This window comes from Puntigrus tetrazona, chromosome 19, assembly GCF_018831695.1.
Source record: "Puntigrus tetrazona isolate hp1 chromosome 19, ASM1883169v1, whole genome shotgun sequence".
Lineage (NCBI taxonomy): Eukaryota > Metazoa > Chordata > Actinopteri > Cypriniformes > Cyprinidae > Puntigrus > Puntigrus tetrazona.
Window position 1 is genome coordinate 5245092 of NC_056717.1, and position 23005 is coordinate 5268096.

Below are 23005 nucleotides of genomic sequence, written 5' to 3' on the forward strand. Positions count from 1 at the left end.
AGGCGTCGGCTAATAAACTGCATTCGTGCGGATCTTTGCAAAGTTTTCAACCAATTTACTGCAAGCGGTAAGTGTCACAATGCAAAACACACTCCAGATCTGTTCCTTTGAAGAAACAAACTCTCCTCGGATGGCCCGCCTGTTTTATTTCCTTATATTCAGTCAGTTGATGTCGTTCCGCGTCTGACCGCCAGATGGCGCTGTCGCGCGCGCCTATCGCCGCCGACCCCTCTCTCTCTCTCTTCTCCGCGGGCAAAGCTGCGTTTACTTTATCAACAATAGATAGAGAGAGAGACGCGCGTTCACACGAGGACGGGACGCGTTTGAACGAAAGAGCGAGCTGTGTCTCCAAACACGGACCCTGCTTCGGATTCACCCGCGCTTCTCGCGCTACCGCCAGTCTGTACTTCAGAAACGGGACTGTAATAACAACACCGGGGCGCAGCACAACAGATCCCGGAGAAGCGCGCTTTTGATGTGAGTACGAGCGTTTAATCGTTGCACGGCCGGAGAGAAACAGACGGGTCCGTGCCGTGTATTTCTCGATAGGGGTACAGTCCGACAAGTACCGAGGACTGATGGTGAAGCGCGTTTGTGCGGATCGTTTCAGACCGAGTTGAGTTGTTTGCGCGATGTAAACTTCTGCTAAACAAACACTGAGTGCTGGGTTAATGAATGCGTGCTCGGTTAACGGTGTTAGTAACCTTGTCCCCAAAAACACAACGCTGGACGAGAGAGAAGCACGTGTTTGGCGGTGTGTGTCTGTTTCTCAGTGTGTCCCGGTGAAGTTGCTCGTCCTGCTTTTGTGCCTTAAACTAACAGCTGTTGTACACAGTTGATAAATCAGCACATAAAGTTTGTTTTGAACAGGAATATGCCTGACTTGTGTATGATTCACATCTTTTCTAACTCTAGCAGGTCCAAGGAACAATGTGCACGAAAACATCAGCCTGACATTCACAACTAACACCTAGAATCAGAATCGGAGGCAATAAAGTTGATTCTGATTCTAGGTGTTAGTTGTGAATATCAGGCTGATGTTTTCGTGCACATTGTTCCTTGGACCTTCATTAATGCATTGTTTTGATTCAGTTCACTAGTTAGTTAACGTTATACTGCAGCGTATTCTACCTGAGCTGTCAGTGCTGAGTTACCAGGCAGTTTGTTCGTTTTAATGCAGAAGCTCGCAAAATAATAAAATGGATGATTTTGGTTATTATTATGCGATATGGATATGTTATAACACCCCTGTGAATCACTTCATGCATCACTATCTCGACATCAGCTGACTATAGGCCATTGCAACACTATTCAGAAGAGTGTTTTATTAATTTTTTTGAAGAAACTCGATTTCGACTAATCTGAAGATGATCTTAATATTATTCCCAGGCCCAAACCGTCTGCACGGCACCGATTGTGTTGGTGTCGCTCGCTTTCTTTGCTCATTTTCTCCTTCCTTTCAGAGCCAGCATGGCCTGGTGTCACTGGCTGTTATTGGAGGCTGGGTTTTTGTTCGTTAAACGCGTGTAAACAGGCGTTCTTCTCCCAGGGCTTCCTAACAGGACTCTTTCAGCGCTGCTCATAACATCACCGCTGCCTGGCAATCACATCAGCTGTAGTCATGGCAACTGCACACGGGAATGAAAGCTTTCACTGGGAGAGCAGTTTTCTTCTCCTTCACTGACTCATCGCTTTTCCTCCGCGGACGCGTGCTTACCTACCTGCTCGCACGCGAATGCCACCACCGGTTTTCCTCAGGGCATCGCTGAACGCTCTTCCGGAGGCAGATTTTTCCTCTTCATCTTTACGTAAGGCTCATGTTGATGCCAGCGGCTGTTTTTTTCCTGTCAAGCCGTGGGTTTATTTGATGCTCATTGACAGTTTGTGCATTGCGATGTAATTCTCGACTGTGAGTTTCCAAACCTTCTCATTGTAGTCATGCAAAGGAAAGGAATTCTATGTTTTTAAATGTGTGAATAACTCATAGTGTTATTTGTTGTTATGCTATACTATTTAATATAGCTGCTTTTGTTCAGTAAAATTACTCCGTAAAGGTTTTGAGAGTAACAGGAGCAGTAAAAGCAATTTAGCTTAATTGTTGTGTTTTTCCTGTAGATTTTAACATGACTTTTTTCTCGATTGCTTGCATGTTTACTTAGTCGCTTATTAATTGTGTTATATCTAGGGTTTCCAAAACTAGATAATTTTTTTCCCCGCTAGTTTCCCTTCCTTCCCTTCAGTTCTCATTTTCTCTGTTGCCCTCAGCTCAGGTTTTAGGGAAAAAACTTTTGTAAAGGGAAACATTTTGCCTTTGGGATCCCAGTCTTCAGAAATCATGTTCCTGACGCTGGATTTTAGCCTCCGCTCTTTGCTCTTCTTCAAAGGTCAGGCAGTCAGACCTGCTTTGATTATCACTCTTTTTTCCCCCTCGGGTATTTCCCGGGAAAAACGTCCCTAATAGACTTTAAGACATGTCCAGTTTAAATGTAGTGCAAACAGTTCCTGCAATATAATGTCTTATGGTTTACCAGCTGTAGGAGTTTTTCAGAGACGTCCATTCACGACTTGTTTGTTCATCAACGGAGCTTCTCTAAACTATATCCTAAAAAGGACCTACGGGAAGTTGACAAAATGTGAAATGACATCTTCAAGTTCTAGTGAGAGGCTGTAGTTCACATCTCCTTTTTTTGAAACGCATGGATGTGAAAAGTCTCAGATGATCTTACGGTAAACAAGAAGAGGAAGCCTCTCAGTTAAATGAGCCGCTTGTTTTATCTGTAGACTCTTTTTGACCCTGGGCAGGGCTTTCTGGGGAACTGGTGTGTGTTTTTGCACCTGTAGCCTGACGGAGGTGTCGATGCACGATTAGAACGATGCGTGGAAAGACCTGGAGTATGATGTGAGGTTTGTTGCGTTTAAGGCTTGCGTGACTTACTACACTAGAAGTGTCAACTTTCAATCAGTCCTGACACGAACATCGGTGCTTGGTTGTGTATTATTTATCAAGTAGCTAAGGGCGTTTTTGCACGCGGTGTTGTCGGCCGACTCGAATTCTCTGCCCAGCATTTCTTATTAAAATGACTGTTGTTTTAGCGCAGCTTTCTTATAAATGGCGCACGAGCGTTTTGAAGCGAGGCCCCCTGCGTTTATAGCAGGATAGGGTGTTGATTTATAGATACATGCTCAATATAATTTATTGGCAACGTTAGGGTTCGAAGTTGTGGAGTAAAGCGACCTGGTGTGATCGTAATGGCTAACAGTGAAGTGGGAAAGTCGTTACTGGGAATAAATGTATGTCACAACTGTCCCTAACTTTACAGGTGTACATATTTTTGGATCCTACTCCTGGCTCTTTGTTTAAACCAGTTAAAGAGACCTGTCCAGGAGCGGACAACGGAGGGAGATTTTGAGGTAAAGCATACTCTGACAGCAATCTTCAGGTGTTTTAAAACCTTTATTTTAGAGTGTTTCTTAGAGTTGAACTATAATTTGCAAACATAATCAGTGCATCGTAGGTGACCTTGAAGTGGAGTTGGAAATACGGTAACTTCTGAACGTTCTGAACGATGTTTTGAGAGTTTTTGATCATGGGTTAATTGTAAGGGACATGTGAATTTAAAACGGTGTGACCGATCCATTAAATGATGCTTATAAAAAAGAGAGATGTTAGTATGCGGATTATGAGCAAATTAAGTGGTTAATTTTAACAGCTTCACCATTTTGAATTGACGTGTTACTTCATGGCTCAAGTGATTGTTTTCAAAAACCTGGCCAAAACTGAATGAGTGAAGATGACACAATTTGAGAATCGCCCGACCAAGTGACTGCCCTTGAGGTGAATGGGACCAGATAGCATTCTCCAAATATCATACACCTCTTCTGTCAAGACAGGAAACCCTCCAGAGCTGCTGTTTAATGCTGTCACGCTAGATCACAAACACTTACGGCGTTACCACACTCTTCGGGGGATTGCGATGCACTCATCAGACCGGTTTTCACACACAGGATTCTGCTATCTGGCTCGTTCTGCCATGATGCTTAATCAGATGTGAATGACTCTGTTGTAATATTCAGCGTCTGCTGTCACATGACGGAAGTCAAGATAAGAAAACCCACTGCTGACAGCTGAGTGTCATGCAGTGGCTAAAGACCGGAGTATCCAACACTTCCTTTAGTTTCAACCGTCCGTCAAACTGGAAAGTCTTCTGTTCGGAGTCTGTTCTGGTTTACAGCGTTAGGGTGGCAGTGTGCTATTAATTTAAAGGGAATAGAGGCTGTCAGACTTAAAGGGTTAGTTCACCCCAGAATGAAAGTTCTGTCATTAATTACCCACCTTCATGTCGTCCAAACCTGTAAGACTTTCGTTCATCTTCAGAACACATATTAAGATATTTTTGATGAAATCTGAGCGCTCTCTGACCTCCATAGACAGCAACACAACTGAAATGATTCAGCCCCAGAAACTTAGTAAATACATCAGGAAAATAGTCCATGTGACATCACTGATGTCACATCCTGTTTTAACTGATGTATTTACTATCGTACTATCGTACAGTTCACAGGCATTTTCCAAATGATCCACTTGTTAGTGTAGACTTGAGTCGTTCGAAACGCACTTGTCCTCATTCAGCTGGGATATTGTCATGTTGCAAATAAACATTAATTTTATACATCACATGTTGCACTATAAAAACGAATGAAAGACCCGTAATACTAACGGTGTGTGGATGATTAATACCAGCAGTCTCTACAGTCATCACCAGTGTCACCACTAAATAGGAGAGGTTCCTCCCTGAAACCTCAAAATGTTAATAGGTTAGTGCTCTTTGTGTGTGTGTGTGTGTGTGTGTGTGTGTGTCTTTGTAATTGAGTGCAATAAATTTTGGTTGGTAAAAATGAGAATCGTGTATTTTGATCTCAGTTCTCATGGAGAAAAATTGTGATTTACATTTTGGCAAGAATGATCAGATAGGGCCACGCGATTTTAGACTGTTGCCAATATACGATATGCCAATAATTTTCTATTCTTTTTGTCCTATAAGCAGATGCTGATACGATAATTATTTTCTTTTGTTACATTCGGTTCGTTTTTAGCAAGAACTCATTTGTTAGAATCAAATAAACATTTCCAAAGTTCTTTTATAATGACATTTCTTCATGTTTAAAAAGAATCACATGAGTCACGTCTGAAGTCTGACTAATGAAACCAATGGTGCTCACCAACTCTTCTTCACAACTGACTTTTTAGGGAACTAAACTCTGTTATTCTTATATGGACGTTCCGGGTGATGCTGCTGACCAGATATAAAAGGACATCAAACCTGTGCTCATCACACTACCTAAATAGTAAATGAGTTTTTATGGTAATGACTGGCAGAGTAGTGTTTAGCAAATAATGTTGACCCATATGCTGTTTAGGTCAAACAAGTAGCCATTTATTCAGAGAACAGTGCTGTTGCTGTGTGTATTGTAAACCAGAGTACTGTTTAGTAACACACTAAAGCTGCTCACACGCCGGACGACAAGCGCAGTTGCCGGTGTGCGTATGCTCATAGGAAACAACTGTTCAAATTTTAGAAACATGTGACTTTTTTATTAGCTTTTGAAAATAACAAGCCACTCAGATGTCAGCCATTATTTAATTTTCATATTGTTTTTGTAATTTCACAGAGAGCTTCAAAGACGACAGAGAAACTCAGAATCTCCTTATGTTCACTGCACAGGTTAAAAAGAAAAGCTAAAAAATAATTTGAGTGCTCAAGTTTGTCCAACACAGGTTTCTGATGATATCGATGTCGTTTCATTTAGCAATCACATAGCAATGCCTGGCGTAATTTGTCAATTTTAAAGTAAACTGCTTGTTTTCTTCAGAAATCAAATTTAAAATCTATAAACCCATCACATGTGAGCTTAATGCAAGTCATTTGTTTTACTAAAATTGAATTGAAAACAGCTTTAGAGTTTATCTATTTTTTATTATTGTGGGGGTTAATGACAAATTAAAGAATTAAAGAACACTTCAAAACCATTTTTTGTATTACTTTTGGTTCAACGTGGTTTTAAAAACATTTAACGCTTTTTGAAGAACAATCCAAAAAATATCACATACTATAACCCTCAACTGATTTTAATAATAAAGTTGACCTGTTACCCGTGATGTTATTATACTCCCCCCCTCAAAAAAAATCGAATTGAAAGTAAAAAAAAGATTCTCCTGAAATACGCTTTATTCTAGTTATGGTATTCTTTTTAGTGATTATCGATCAGGATCATTGGCCTCAATGCGTGATGGTCAGGAGTGTATGTTACGTCAACAAGTGTTTAGTAAATCTTGGTTAACCCAAGCACAAGACGCCAGTCACCATGTTTCTGTTCTTGGCTCACAGGGATTTCCATCAAACAGTCATTAGATCAGACATGATTCAACACGACATATCCTGAAAACCTCTTCACCTCCATTGAGTTTTCCATTTCCTGCTCCACGCTCACTCACGTCAGAAACACCTCTTCTCGTTTGCTCCACTGCAAAGTTATTTTCATATTTTTCATCATATAAAATATCATATAATATATCATTTTAGCGTGTGAACGTGTGTAGACATGGCTGTATCAAATATATTCGATAATGCCGCTTCTTCTTTGCATTAGCTTTTCCTGCATGGTGGTCAGACTCTGTTTTAATGGTACGAATGTTAAAATGCAGCTTATATTTAAGACAGTCATGTGCTGATATGTAATCACTCCACTGTTTCTTAAGCTTATGCAAAATTCTGAAAGAGGAAGAGGCGATTTGAGAGGAAGTGATGACTTAAAGCGCTCCTCTACAGTATTCTAACTCGCTCTTAATTTTTTGTGCCCAGATGAGATGACGACAGACTGCTCTGGTTTGAAGTGGTGTCCCTGTGGGCTACTCGGCGCTGGACGGACGGCAGCGGAACCCGACAGTGACAGATAGAGCGGTCTTTGTCTCCAGCTCACCTGTGGTGCTCCTGGATGTTCATCAGGATGGTGCATTCAGCGTCTCTCTGTGCCTGTCTGTCTCTTCTGACTGTGCTCAGCTGTCACTCTCATGTCCTCCCCCGGCTCTCTTTTCCTATGGGTAAGGGTTACTCTTAAACTTAAAGATTTAGAACTGCAATTTTGGAGTATTTATTTATTTATATATTTTATGCCATTCGATTTTTGAAAAACCTGTGAGTTGCCAAGTTATCTTTATCTTCTGCCCGTGTGCGGTTATCAGAAGGTAATTACTCAAGTACAGAATCAAACATGACCTAAAGACCTAATTACGTTTGAAGGCGTCTTTTAATAGCGTGAATGTGCCGCCTTTACGTCACTGTTATTTTAGGACTATTTATTTACTTTTATTGTATTAATATTTTGAATTAGCTACTGTATTTGTATTATTTATTTGAATATTTCCGTTTCTTAATTTCTTTTGTTTTACTTCAGCTTTAGTCATTTTAGTGCTTAAGTCATCAATATCGCCTTGATAATTGACTGAAACTTGCTTTTATTTAATATTTTAATCTGTTTTTAAAAGCAGTAACAGGAACAAACCTCTTTTAAATTGTCTTTATTCTCCTATTTTTTTCAAATTGTCATATATATATATATATATATTCATTCTATAGTAATATTAATTAATTTATAGTAATTATTTTAGCTCGGGCTTTGTGACAAGACTACTGCAGATCTGTTCACCTGCCCTGACACTAAACGCGCTCTCAGTCTCGTGTTTATCCACCAGCACCGCACATAGTCTTCCTGTAGTCTTTTTTAGCATCCACCATACCTGTTTACTCATTTTTTGACCATGCTTTTTTTCTCGACCGTGTCTATAAATAAAGGCTCGCACTTGTATCCGATCACCTCTCGTCAACATCAGCTCTGTTACAGATATAAATATATATTCTATAATTAGGTAACGAAATGTCAGTGGCGTTACCGCTTTTCATTTTTTAATGAGGCATCACAAAATACATTAGACATTTTAAATGAGATCTCGTTTAAAATGCAGTAGACAACTGAATGACTATGGAATGACCCTAGTGCACTTGGTTTAGTCGTGCACTGCAGAGACTGGTGCAGGTACTTACTGAAAGACTTGGATTAGATGCTTAGCTATGATTATGCCAGCAAGAACATTTTTTTTTCGAATATATGCAATGTGCAGGTTATATGTAGAATGTCATGGCAATTATTATCGTCCGTTCGGTCACATTGGAGCAGCAAGTTGATTATAAGTATGTGATTTATAAAATGGCGAAGTATAAAAAGTAATTCTTATTATTTAGACTGCATTGCTTGCTAAAGATTTTGCAAACATTATTATTGTCCACAGACTTGAGTCAGTCTGATTCAGCCCAATATGTTCCTCCACTCTTATCATTTTGTGTGTCTTTAAAATCCAACCAGGCTAGAAATGTCAGTCCATTGAAAAGCTTTCTCCTGGACAATGGTTTAGTTTTGCACTAGCAAGACAACGAGCAAAAAGCCTAAGAGAGGTCTTTAGGACAAACAGCGTTCCATGTAGACCATACTTGGTGTTCAGATTAGAAAGCATCAGCCCGTGCAAGGAATGAAAGACGCTGTATGCACCTTCTTTAGAGGAAGTATCTGCCGTTCTCAATGGGAGATGTGAAGCAGGCGCCCTAAAATGGCCTCTTGATCTATTTCTGAAACTTCTAGTTAAGATTTCATTTCTCCATTTGATTGCAGTACAAACAGTATTTGATGCAATGCTCATAAAGTTGTCTTTATTCAATCAACCACACAGTAAGAACGGCAATATTCTAAAACATTATAATTCAAAATAGCAATTTTCTATCGCAGTATATTTTAATTTGCAATTTATTCCTGCGACATAAAGCAGAATTTTCAACATCATTACTCCAGTCTTGATCACATGATCCTTCAGAAATCATTCTGATATACTGATTTAATGTTGCATTATAATTTAAGGATCATTTGATGAGTAGAAACCAATTTTTAAATATTACAATGTAATGCTTCCTTGCTGAATAAATGATCTATTACTTAAAAATAAAAATACAATAAATTGAAAATACAGAATAACATATCTTAATAATAATAATTAAATACAACATCAAATAAGGTACGATAAATCAAAGCAAGCAGCGCAATACTGATTTAATTTTAATTTCTTTGGTACAAATACGTGTCTCGGTCGAACTGACCCTCTAACACACATTAAATAATGCTTTTATGGTTTTAGGGTAATAAATCTAGGTCACAGACAAGGAAGTTGAAACAACCTACTTTTGAGAAACAAGAAAGTAAACAGAAAGTTGCAGATGAAAGTGGTTATTTGATTGTTTCTTAATGAATGAAGGCCGTTGTTCTCTAAAGCGCAGTTATTTGATAAGAGGAGGCCGTTCTGTGAGCCGGCGAAACAGGGCAGAATTAGACTGACCTGGCAAAAATAACACCAATCTGCCAAAAGGACTTGTTTATCTGAACCATGGTTAAGATGGATACACAGTTGCTTAGACATGCAGATGCATCAGTTTCGCTGATTCAGGATCAGTCATTTGACCGAGCCTGTTAAACTACTCGTCGTATTAACGTCCAGACATGAGCGTGAATATTACAGGGCTTAATTCAGACCGAGTCCCTGTTTCCCAGCAGCACCAATTACAGCCGTGTCAGTGAGTCAGATCACACTCACGCAGGGGATTGAGTCTGATGTGATCTACCCGTCGTTGAAACATGAAAACTAGACAATAAGCAAATAAGCAATAACCTGCAGGCCTCAGTGTACACCTTTTGTGATCTTTCATGGTTAGCGGGATGAATTATTGTTTCAGGTATATTTGCGTCAGTAATTTCATTAGGTTGTGGACACTTTGATGGTTCATGTTGTTATTTTATTTATGCATTTATTACAAGTAGGTTGAAGCTGCGTGCAGCCTAATAGACTAATTAGTGGAACATCATGCGTTCTCCTTCATTTATACAAATAAAATTCAGATTTGATTGAAGGTTGTGGTGTGGCTTCAATAAAGTGATCAACAGCCTGCAAATGCTTTAATTAAAACCTTTTTTTCAAATTTGTGCGGTGCGGTCTTATCTCGGTTTGTCATACGACTAACAAACTGCTCCGTCAACACATTTATTTTACAGTATTTGCTAAAACCCCTCTTTTGACGCATGTCAGCTTTCTTTTTAGATATGTCATCAAGAAATGCCAATGACGTACCCATCATTCTTTATCATTGACAACGTCTTTAGTTCTGAGATCATATATTATAATCATCATGTCAATTCGACTGCGACTTTTAGAATCCGTTTATGCAACTTAAATCAAACTGGATTCATTATGATTGAGCATTAGTGTTATGATAACATGGTGAGAGCTTACTTTTCACCGTATTGCTCTCTTTGTTAGTAGAACCAGTCACTTTGGCCACCTTGTTGCAATAAATAGTCTCTTTTTACTGTGGAAAAGTGATCTAAAAGTTTAAAATAATGTTGTTTGTGCACCAATTCTCTCAAATAGCTTATAAGCAAACATATTACTAGCATATTAACTGTTTATTATTACTTATGAAACGCATCCTAATGTCTTATTCTGCACGACTGTATTTTACCTGAACTTAACTACCTTACTAACTATGAATGAGAAACAAATTAGGAGTTTATCGAGTCAAAACTGTAGTAAAGCATGGCCAAAAATGTACACTTTAATAACAGATAACTGGGTAACACTTTATTTTACGGTTACACCTATCTGTTGCTTATTAGCATGCATATTACTAGAATATTAGCACATATTAGTGCCTCATTCTGCATCACTGATTCTTCACAGTAGCTACATGTTAAGAATTTATTGAGGGAAAAGTCATGGTTAATAGTTACCTATCTTAAAGGAAGTTTTGATTCCTCATGTGACCTTGACATATTTAACGGATTTCCTGCGTAAAGACACGGTAGGCAGTCAAGCAAACCTCTGCTCAGTCACATTTACATTTTTCAGAGTCTGGGAAAATGCACGTCGTTTCAAGACGCCGATTTACTTTACTGGGTCAAGGAGGTTTTAAAGTTTTGGGTTACGGTTATGAATGAACTGAAGCACGTCTTCGGTTCACTTCTGTGGGCCTCGTTGAGAGAAATGCACCTGGGGTTGCATAATTTCACAGCCGCATGCTGACTGTCACATCCACATTCTTTACAGCCCTCACAAACAAGAGAGCAGCTGATACGAGGAATTACAGGACTTCAGCTCAGCGCAGGCGCTTAAGAGGCCATTACACGCTGCCAATAAGCCAAGATTTTCTTGGAAATTCCTCCTCTTTTTGCGACCAGAACGTAACTCGCTTCAGCAGAGCTTCTCTTAATAACCGCATGTATGCATCGGCTGTCTTCTGAGCTGATTGTTGTTTGAAACCTGTTGAAAACATGTCGGTTGTCATCAAAAGCAAGCCGTCATGTGAGCGAGAGATAGTGGAAATGGGCGGAGGAGGAAGAGCGGTGTCGTTCTTCTCTTGGCTCAGAGGGTTGTTTGGAGAAGACAGCTGGTATGCTGCGGCTCGGCTTTAGGATTAGCCTCCCCGCGGAGCCCAGTGTTTTCATCTCGGGGTCACGACAGCGAGCGGCAGAAGAAGAACTGCGGTTGGGGCAAGAATGTGTTGATTTTAATGCGACTTAGAAGTTAATAAGCTTGCTTTTGTCGTCGAGCTTCCTTCGTGACCTCGCTATCCTCGCTGCCGGCGCTTTTCCAAACGGCCCAGATAGTGGTGTGTGTTTCCGCAAGCTTTGGCAGGAGCTTTTCAGAGCTGAAATAGTTGCGTAACACCATCTCACCCTACTTCTTTCCCAGCTTTCTGCATGGAAAACTGAGGATGAAATTACTTTATCGGGTATCTGTCTTTTTTAATGCTGCCAAATGATTAATCATAATTAATCGCATCCAAAATACCGACATTTTTGTTTACATAATGTGTGCGTACTGTGTATAATAATTGTGTATATATAAACACACATGCACGTGCGACGTATAAAAGCAAATACATGTCAATATTTTCAATATTTTTATATTATCAATTATATATAATATATAATATATTATCAATATTTTCAAAATATATACTGTTTGCATGCATTTATATATACATAATAAATATACACAGTACACACACAAGCAAAAACCTTAATTATAAATGTGATTAACAGTAATTAATCATTCGGGAGCACTACTTTAAATAATTTATACATTTTTTAACATTCATTCGTTTTGCATGTACATACAATCATTTGGATGATATAATATAAATGTGGATTTTACAATAACATTCTTTAGCCATTTCTACAAAAGATGAAATATTATTTGCACATGAATTTAATGTGTTCATGAATTAGAAAAGCATTTTCTAATGCTGTTTTCCCCCCTCCAACTCTGTGGTTTTTTGTTTTGAGTGTACGCATTGAACTCTGCTCATATTTGACCCAAGCGAGCTTCCTGTTCAAAAGCTGACATAGTTACGGATGTTAACAGACAAACAGTCACACCTTTTTGTAAAAAAAAAAAGCTTAGACTTTACCCATTTATCTGTTAAGACTTCATTTATAGATACGGTATTTAGGCTGTCATTGTTAACTACACCACTTACAGTTTCAGTTCTTGAGAATAACCTGAAGCATAGCTGTTTATTCTGAGCTCTGTACATTATCTCATGACCCTCTGTGTTTATTTTGCCTACTACAATTATCTTGACTTAAATAAGATCATGGTTCCATGTTGAAATGAAACCTAACGTTGCTGTTTTGCATGAAAACTTGTTAGACAAGAAACATTTGAAAACATTTCTTTAGAACTTTACATAAAGTAGCATTGCTTTTTCCGTGCATTGATAAGAAATGCTTCTTGAGCATCAAATCAGCTTATTAGAGTGATTTCTGATATCATATTTAAGCTAAACGTATTCAAACAGAAAACAGTTCATTTTAAATTGCAGTAATATTTTACCGCATTAAAAAAAATAAGCAACCTTGGTTAATATAATCAAAGATCCTATCAAAAATTTTAAAAATGTTACAGATTTCATAACTGAACTGTTCGGACATTCATGCTCAACCCATGCAGGTCATTAGCATACATTCATGTAGATCATGGCAGATATCACCCGAGCACGCATTATGTACACATGTGTTTGTTCTGCCGTATTAAATCCAATTAAAACACAATCAATAATTCATGCAGCAGCCTTCACATTTTGTTCTCGTTCTCATTGTTCTGCTGTCACAGGCAAGCGTTGTGGTTTATCTGTTCTTTTTATTATACAGTGTTTGCGTGCACCTTAAAGAGATCAAAGGCAGGCTTTGAGTGATCTCATAGCGAGATATTTCAGCTTTAGCCATCTTATCTTCAGTCTAGACTCAACCTGATGTAGCTAAGATATATCAGAGATGTGGTTTTTAGGGGAAGATCACTTCACAGAAAGCAGTTATTGCAGGCTTTGAGGCTCTGACAAAACGGTACAAACCACTTTTACATTTACAAACGTCCCAACTTGAGGTGAAACCAGCCGCTTGTTAAAAGAATAATGCTGCGAGTCTAATAAAAGTCGAGCAAACGCATGACAGGCGTTTATGACGCACTCTATGTTGCCTGTATAGAATCAACAGGAAGTTGTAGTTGTCTTAGCACTTTTCACAAATAGACTTCTTGGAAATTGCAGTGTCTATCACCTGGGGAGCTAGACGTCAAGGTGGTGAATTTAAGTTGAGATTTAAGTCAAGATTTTTGTGTGTGTGTAATTTCTCAAGCTAGGTTGCAACAAAACCATGATCGTGATTTTAATTCAAATTTCGTAAGTAGTCGACCACTATTATTGTCTCTCACAGGCCAAACCTCAAGATTAGAACATCAGCTGGTGTCTCAGCTCGGTTTGATGCATCAAGTTGTGTCATTTGTGTTTGGTAAACTGATCTCTTCATCAAAAACCTGCAGGCTCCAGTTCTCACCAAACACTGCGTCATTGTCGTGAGAACTGCATTTTTGTCTTTTGCTAATGACCGGTTGCTTGCGGAGACTTGGCTGCCCTCTGGTGTCAGTGGTTATATCCCAGTTTCTCTTATCGTTGCTCTCTCAGCGTCTTTACAAAGCGTATGGCTAATCTGAAGGCTGCTTCTTAAGAAACCAGCAGTTTTGGAAAAATTCCACCAGCAACTGTAGCTGTTTTACTTGCAGTACTGTAATAGTGCTACTGATGTTATATACTGTACACGTAGTAGCTGTAATTTGTATTAGATATTTTGACTAAATTTACCCATTTAACTCATTGCCCTTGTTACCTTTTGTCCATCTGTGTTTTAAATCACCTCAGAATAAAATAATAATTGCATTTGGAAAAGCAGGCCTTAAGATGGACTGTTAAATATGATAAATGCTTTTTTTTTGATTATTCACATCATATGGGCTCCATGCCTTAACTTTTATTCTGACATTATTCACTCGTCCTCATGTCATTCCAAACCCACAAGGCCTTAGTTCATCTTCAGAACATAAATGAAGATATTTTGATGAAATCTGGGATATTTATAACCTTGCATGTTCAGCAATGCAACCACATTCAAAGTCCAGATAGTGAGTAGCACTGTTTAAATGGTTCATGTCACATCCGTGGTTCAACCTTAACATGAATTTCTGAAGATAAACGAAGGTCTTATGAATTTTGAATTTTAATTTTGATCTATGAACCAAATATTGACTTATTTTTCTTTGTCAGTCGCTAAATATGATTTTATCTTTTGTTATTCTGGCAAACGCACTCATTAATTGCAATAAAAATATTGTTAATCATTGATATCTATACAATCAGACAGTAATTCGCCGTCATATTTCCAATTCTGTTTCTGCTCTTTAATTCCCTTTTCTGCTGCGTCACAGGTGACCCAGGTCGTTCCCTCAGTATCTTCACAAACCCTGACGTTTACAACACCACCACGCTGTTGCTTAGCAATGACGAGGCCACGTTATTCGTCGGAGCACGCGATGCCGTTCTCGCAATCGACGTCGGTCAGAGTGATGCGATGACCTTGAAGGAGAAGGTCAGTGGGATTTTGTTTTAACCTAAACATCCACCGTGTCAGTGGAAACCAAATCAGGATAATAGAAACCAACATTTAAACTAAATTATAGACTGTTTGTTATTAATGGATCATCCCTCAATGCTGTTTGGTCAATGCAGCCTTCACACGAGACTCATTCTTCACAATTACGTCTCGTGTTTCACAATACAGTAACGGCTTCCATAGCAAATCATTATTTTGCTGCATAGCAACTTTCTGTTATATCACATACATGGCACTTTTGTACCTAAATGGGCATATAATTATGACTATAATCAAAATTCAGCAAGTTCTTTCATACATTGTTGCTAGAATAATTAAGCTATTGTAAGATTACTTTTACAATAAATATTAGCTTTTTTGTTGAAATAATTATTTCTTTTGTTAATCAGCGTGCCCTGAAAATTGAAGTGATTTAATGTGTGTATGTTTGCACACATGCATATATTGTGCTTGTTTTCTTTTCATTTTAATAAGCTTAATAATAAATACACATTTGTGTTGAATCTGACCCATTTTTCATACTCTCTTTACAGTTGGACTGGTCTCCGTCAGAAAAGATCTTACTGACTGTGCTATGAAAGGCAAAATGAAGGTATGGGAAATCAGCCGCTTTCGCCCGACCTTTTTAACCCTGTGTTAAAATATGGGTCTTCATAAGCCGCATATGTTTAACCTAACCCTCTATTCCACCCACAGATGGACTGTCATAACTTCGTGAGGGTTTTACAAGTGCTGAACTCCACTCATATGTTCTCCTGTGGAACCTTTGCCTTCAGCCCGCGCTGCATCTACATCGTAACACACAGCATCCGTCTTATCACAGTTATTTTTGCCCTCGGTTTACTCCTATTAGGTTGCAACAAGTGATAGACCAGTAGAATTTTCATATTTACATTAGAGCCTTTTATAATTAAATCGGTTTCTATTGTGTTAAATTTGTCTAGACTGTATGCAACCACTAGACCGGATATGACGTGTTCTAATTAAAGCCTTTGAGGTGCAGGGTGAAAATGACGTATATTTTGCTGCATTCATTCTTCATTTATTTTGCAAAAGTGAATAACAAGTGGAGGGCAACGGTTAAAAGTTCTGTGTGGCTGCCATTGGGTGGCAAATAGCAATAATCTATTTGAGTTAGTGGAAGGCTTTTTACTGTCAAAGGGCCGAGTTCATGTAATGTCCACTTTTAGTAAGATTTGATTAGTTTAAGACTTTAGTGCTCTTATGGTACTGTGCACTTTAAAGATGGAAACTTGCGTGACTGTCCTTCATACACCATCGAGCTTTCTGAGATCCAGTCATGCATGCACTTTTAGTGCCTCTTCCTCACTCTGTGCTTTCATGAGTGTGAGAGGAGAAGATCTGTACGTGTGTGCGCAAAACATAGAAAGCTTTCTGTATGAAACCGCCGTGGCCTGTGAAGGATTTCTCATCGCTTTTTAATTTTTCAGATCAAATCTGAACAATCAAGAGTGAACATGTGGCGTGAACCTTTTCCTAGTCTTATTGCTTCAAGTTGTGATCAGTTTATTAATGTTCATATGCTTTATGTGCTCGCATCTGCAGAATTCAGAGACATTTTCCATGGCTACAGGCCCCAGCGGTAAGCCAGAAGAAGGTAGAGGCCGGTGTCCTTATGACCCGTACCAGAAAAACACTGCCATTACTGTGGGTAAGAACCTTTCCTCTATTGGAAACATAACAAACTGGCATTCGGTTGATTGGTGTTGCGTAAAGAAGCATAGCTGGAAGTTAGGCTGAAATCACTATAAACAAATTGGTTGGTTTTAGCATGTTAATGGTTATGGTTTTGGCAGACTGTATCTGCTACATATGCTATATAATCTTCAGAATAAGCAGAGGCCAATCACCTTGCGATTGAACTAGAAGACTAACAGATTTATGCAATATTACAAATGAATAGAGCTTGATTTATCGTCTTGTATTCAGAGGTTTTTGGTTCAGTGACAAATATATATTTTTAGTCATACTTGGGAAGAAGGAAAACACTGGTCATCAGGTCTTTGTAATCACAAGGACACTGCGTTTACTTGGATCTGGTTTGAAACGAAACCTCATAATCTATACAAAGGGAAAAAAGTAAAGGACCGAATACTGAGCCCTGTGGAACACCACATTTTTATTTCATTTTTTGTATTTACGCAAACAAACCGGTATCTTAACAATGTATAAAAGTAAAAGCATGCAGTGTAATCAAATAAAATGTTAAAATGTCAAATATAGACACCAAGAGAAAAATGCCAATGTCGGGTGTCACTGTTAGAGTGCAACTGCAAACCTAAAAAGTGTTTTGGTAATTTGCAGACGTTGCTCTACTTGAGGTTAGTTGTGTCTGTGGAAAGGGCCTTGGCGCAAAGAAGAATAGAGTTGATGATAGAGAGAGAGACGGGTAGATTTCCCTCAGTGAACAGACACCATTAATCCTCTTGCTCTTAAAACCTAGTGTTGATCTACTTATCTTTGGGTGGCCGACATGTGACTTCAGACATGAGGCCTGAGAACGTTCACTTCACATTTACCTCACCATCGGTCGGACACGCTTGATTATGTGCCCACAATCCTTAGCTTTATCTAACTTTTCTTTTGTGATTGTCTATATCTGGCTTTGTGAGACGAAAATGTGAAGCTGCAAACACATCAGTTTTTAAATGAACACAGAAATTATGGTTTTGCCATAGACCAGTATCATAAAAGTCCCGAAGCTTAACAAAATGAATATTAACAACCACAAATGGTTAGTCGCTTAGATCAAGCAAAATGTATTAAGAATGTGAATGAAGGATGTTGGTATTTAGCGCAATATAATGCTTCTTTGTGCTTTTCAGATGGAGAACTGTACACAGGAACAGTGGCAGACTACAGGGGAACTCGGCCCGTCATTTCACGACACTTGAGCGAGGGCAGCCGTGTTGATCTGAAACTGGATGATACATTTGGCTTGTTAGAAGGTAAGAAAGTTTTAGTTTAAGCTTTCACATAAGCAAGAGAGTTAGATTTACTCATGACGCACACCGTTTTCTATTCACCACGCTATCCCAGATCCTACATTCATCAGCTCCACGTACGTTCCCAATGAGGAGAAGGTTTATTTCTTCTTCAGTGAAATTGGAAAAGAATATGACTTCATTGACAAGTTTACAGTGTCTCGCGTCGCCCAAGTTTGCACCGTAAGCACCGTTTTAGATCCATTTCTCGTGTTTGTGAACTTGTCGTCGCTAACCATCGAATCCAGATCCAAGATGAGTTTTATTTGAGATGGTTTTATTACAGTGTCATTATAAAGGAGGTGTCAATCTGTTCTTAGAGCGATGTGGGAGGCCAGCGTACTCTGCAGAAACGCTGGACCACCTTTGCCAAGGCTCAGCTACTGTGTCAAGCTGAACAAGAGCTGCCATACAACATCCTGCAGGACATCGTCAGCCTTACGCCAGCGGAGGGCGCATCGGAGGACCAAACTCTGTTCTACGGGATTTTCACTTCTCAGTGGTGAGGGAACGCGCTTCGAAGAAATGCGTATTTGAAACCGGCGAGGGCTTATATTTTTTTTAATTAACCGTTTCGCTTTTTCGTTTCAGGCAAGTGAACTTGGGTCGCTCAGCCGTGTGCGCTTTCAGCCTCAAAGACATTAAAAAGGTGTTCGCAGGCCATTACAAGGTTCTGAATCGGGACACTCTGAAATGGAGCACACGGGTACAGGAGCAAATAGCAAACCCTGGAGAGGTTAGTGTCACGGGAGCGTCCCGAGAGGACCCTTAGCGCATTGTGTTATGTATTAAATTGATCAAACACTAAAGACACTTTATAAGTTATTTTAAATATATATTTTGAGAAAATCATGTTAGAATGAGACTGAAGTAATGTTGCTGAAAAGATAGATTACATTTTAAATATTAAAATGACAATTTTAAGATGATTACCGTTTTATTGTGTTTTCTATTCTCTGCTTTCTTATGCACTTTTAACTAAGTATTCAAATTTCTGCTGTTTATCTATGCAGTGTGGCCTCCATAACGCATCGGACAACGCTCTGCGCTTTGTTAAGGACAACTTCCTGGCTGATAAAAGCGTTCGACCGGTCAATCAGGGCCTGACACTGGTGTCACCTGATAAGAGCTACAGCAACCTCGCCGTTCAGAGAGTCCGTGGGTCGGGCGGAAGAGATTACACCGTGCTTTACCTCCTCACGGGTAAGTACTGGCCTCACAATTAACAGCTGTAATGATGTGCAAATGTTTTTATGTGTAGGTGGTTTTATTACGAAATAATAGTATCGCGAAGAATCCCAGTGCTTGGTATTTCAGGACAACGCTAAATGAAAGATGAAGGGAGTTCATATAAAATATAAACATTCGATAAAACTTACATTTCAAAAGCTGAAATTAAAAAGGTAATTAAAAAATACACATTGAATTAAAAGGACACCATAAAATCTATTTAGAGTAAAATGTGATACATTTAATCAAATTAAAGAGAACTAATGCAATGCTCCTAAAATGAAGTGCGTTATTGATCGGTAAGTCAAATTAGAAACCACATATTCCAAAGTATTATTTTATGTACAGTTTTGTTTTAGTATTGTCTTCTCATGGATGTTTTACCCGTGTATCACTGCATTCCCCGTAGAGTCGGGCTACCTCCACAAAGCTGTGCTCTTAAGGAACGGAGCTCACATCATTGAGGAGATCCAAGTGTTTGATCGACCTCAGACAGTCAAAAGCCTGCTGCTGTCGGTCTCAAAGGTACCCTCACTTCAGACATGTCACACGATATCTTACTCTGATTAAGAAGTGAAGCCAGGTTCCTCTGACTGGCGTGTTAGACCACTCCCATCACGTATCTCCCGTTGATTTGCTCACACCTTTACCGAGCTCTATGCTGTATATACTTGCACTTTTTTATAATCATCTTCCGTAACAGTGCCCCCACTTAAAGCTTCATCCTTGCACAGTAATTAAACTCGCACGTGATACAGCTAAGTTCTTGTAGGGCGTATAAATGTTTGCCTCTGTCGTAGGGTGCGGTGCTCATAGGCTCTTCAGAAGGAGTCGTTTCAGTGCCCGTGTCCAACTGTTCGTACTACTTGAGCTGCGCTGAGTGTGTTTTAGCCAGAGACCCCTTCTGCGGCTGGGACCCCGTGATGAAGCTCTGCACAGACACGCACACTCACGACCGTCTGTAAGTATCGGCACAGCCAAGCGTATTCTCACCGAACCAGTACTAGCTGTCAACCGTGGGCTTAGCCGAGCTTGTATTCCAGACGCGACTGTGTGCGTTCACAGCCGTCACTAATGTCTTTTTTTCACTGCTCTTCACAGTGTCCAGGATGTAGATGAGGGAAATGCATCGGCGCAGTGTACGTATGTGACCCCCAGGTCACGCTCCGGTCAGTCCCGAACCCCCTCGAGTGAGTAGTTCATGTAAACAACTACATGATGTTTAGGGATCAGTGTATAAACAATTTTACAATATGAAACACTTATTCTCTATTAGCTATGACTTTTGCCTTAATAAATTCTTAATTTGCTGTTTATTAGTAGTTAGTAAGGTAGTTGTTAATTTTAGGTAGTGGATAGGATTAAGGATGTAGAATTAATATGAATAAAAATTCCAGTAATACGCATGCTAATAAGCAATTAGTTAAGTTCTCCTAAAATGTGCTACCATTTCTAATCCTAATGTAATGTAGGTATAATAAAAATATTTAATCTGTGTATAATTAAAATAATCATATGATAATTAATGAATTGCATTTGTAAATCTTATAATTGGTTAGCTCAATAGAAGACCCGGAAAAATTATTATTTGTCTCATTTTTACTAGGTCTTTGAGTGTGTTCAGGACAGTTTATGGCACTTTTTACAGGCCTTTCACCTTTCCCACCTCCCATCCTGCATTCAGTAGTTAACATAATAATATCATACAGATTAAATATTTCCTTAATTTTAGAAAAAAATGCAATGACCAAAAGCATGTCACGTGTTTTATATCGAACACTGATGTTGCATAATTTTTCTATTTAAAAAAAAAATAATAATAATAATTTCTTAAACTTGTGGCATCATTTAATTTTGAAATGGGTTTAGTGTTTAACCCTTTTATTGTTAAAATGATTTTGTTAAATTAAAAGTTTATCAGAAACCGCAAGCCAACATTTTTGTGCTTATAACTGTTAAGACTTTTGAATTTGTAATGTTTTTAATTCATTGTAATTTTAGCGTGTTGTATTGTTTAGTGTGTTTCTAGTAAATAATTGCACAAATTAGGAGTTTAAACCATTTAGTCATGTCCTAGATAAAGGTAACCAGGATGTAACGGTTCGAAATTGGGATTTGTACATCATCTGAAAGATAAATAAGCTTTCCATTGATGTATAAACAATGTTTGGCCAATATATAACTATTTGAAAATCTGAAATCTGAGGGTGCAAAAAAATCTAAATATTGAGAAAATCGCCTTTATAAAGTTGTCCAAATAAAGACCTCATGACGGACGAAAAGAAGTAATGATAAATTTACAATACAAAGTTAACATGATGTCCTTATGGAACATGATATTTACGTAACATCCTAATGATTTTTAGCATAATAGAAAAATGTATAATTTTGATCTATATGTGTTTTTGGCTATTGCTATAAAAATACACATGCGGCTTAAGGCTAGTTTAACCATCCCATGCCTTGTTGAATACTTATTGATGCACGGTACTGGTTTAACTGGTGCGAATGCTGACCCTCGACCCCTGACCTCCTCAGCCGTGTGTCCTCCAGGTGAAGTGGTGCCCGTGTCTCTGAACGAAGTAGTGCGCCTGCAGTGTCCCGAAGCGTCAAACCTCGCCAGACGCCACTGGGAGCGCCTCAACAGCCAGCTCTCGCCCAAAATCTACATCCAGTCGGACGACGGCGGCGGCCTGAGCTTCGTGGCGACCCCGTCCACCCTGGGACACTACCTGTGCCAGGCCGTGGAGAACGGCTACAGCCAAACGCTGGCGGTCTACCACGTCAAGCAGAAGAGCAGCCCCATCGTCCTCCCCTCCAGCCCCAGCCGCCCAAACAGCACCCCGTCCACCAAAGCGGGCGTCGAACCCCCCTCCACCACCCGGCTGAACACGCCTCCGCAGACAGAGCCGAGGCCCGAACCGGGTCCCACAGTCACGCTCAAAGATCCCCCTCGCAAAAGCAGGAACTTCACCCGCTCGCCCGACGCGAAGGAAAACTCCCGAATGACCGAGCCTGGGGAGAACCTCCAGCGGGCGGACAAGCCCGGCTACCTCCAGGAGCTGGTGGTGGTGTCCGTCCTGCTGGCTCTGTGCGTCAGCGCCTTGCTGACCATCGCTTTTAACAGGTTCAGGCATCTGTGTCGCAGCCGGACGGTCCCGCAGGCTCCTTCCTCTCGGAGGGACGCGGAGAAGGGCGCGAGCGGGACGCCTCAGGAGAGGGAGTCTCTCAGGGGACGTTCGCCTCGTCCGGACAAGCGCAGCGGACAGGCTCCCAACGGACAGTCCCACAACGGTCAGGCGCATAACGGCAAGTCTCCCATCACTCTGAGCAACAGCATGCTGAACGGCTCCAACGGACACCTGCCCAACACGCCCATCTGACGCTCGCCTTCTGATTTCGCCGTAGACCTCTTTTCTGAGCCAAATCGGGGGCGTCTGCCGTACTCGACCCCGTCGCCCGACCACTTCGCGGTCCGAGAGGAAAACAGACTGGCGCATCGGACCTTTTTAACGAAGCTTTTTTTGAGCTTTGAGACTCAAAGGTCTTCGACTCTTGGTACTACAGTAGCGTACGTTCTTCAGTTCGTTCATATTTATGCTGTAATTTATGTGACGGCTGTTCGTTTCAGTCTAAAGTGCATCAGATTTCACGCCTCTCTAAAATCACACGCG

General features: G+C 39.8%; 1 protein-coding gene across 1 annotated transcript in view; it reads left to right on the plus strand.

Annotated features, from left to right (window-relative positions):
* Positions 1-259: 259 nt before the first annotated feature.
* The window catches only part of sema4ab (sema domain, immunoglobulin domain (Ig), transmembrane domain (TM) and short cytoplasmic domain, (semaphorin) 4Ab), a 22858-nt gene continuing 112 nt past the window's right edge, over positions 260-23005 (plus strand). Inside the window, 16 exon segments of the mRNA XM_043217652.1 lie at positions 260-477; positions 6861-7099; positions 14912-15072; positions 15630-15645; positions 15648-15688; positions 15793-15891; positions 16663-16768; positions 17943-18065; positions 18157-18284; positions 18422-18603; positions 18693-18837; positions 19115-19304; positions 19741-19856; positions 20132-20292; positions 20433-20521; positions 21885-23005. The exon segment at positions 21885-23005 is cut by the window's right edge and continues 112 nt beyond it. Of these exon segments, the coding sequence (XP_043073587.1) occupies positions 6994-7099; positions 14912-15072; positions 15630-15645; positions 15648-15688; positions 15793-15891; positions 16663-16768; positions 17943-18065; positions 18157-18284; positions 18422-18603; positions 18693-18837; positions 19115-19304; positions 19741-19856; positions 20132-20292; positions 20433-20521; positions 21885-22714 (2493 nt within the window). The 5' untranslated portion in view covers positions 260-477; positions 6861-6993 and the 3' untranslated portion in view covers positions 22715-23005.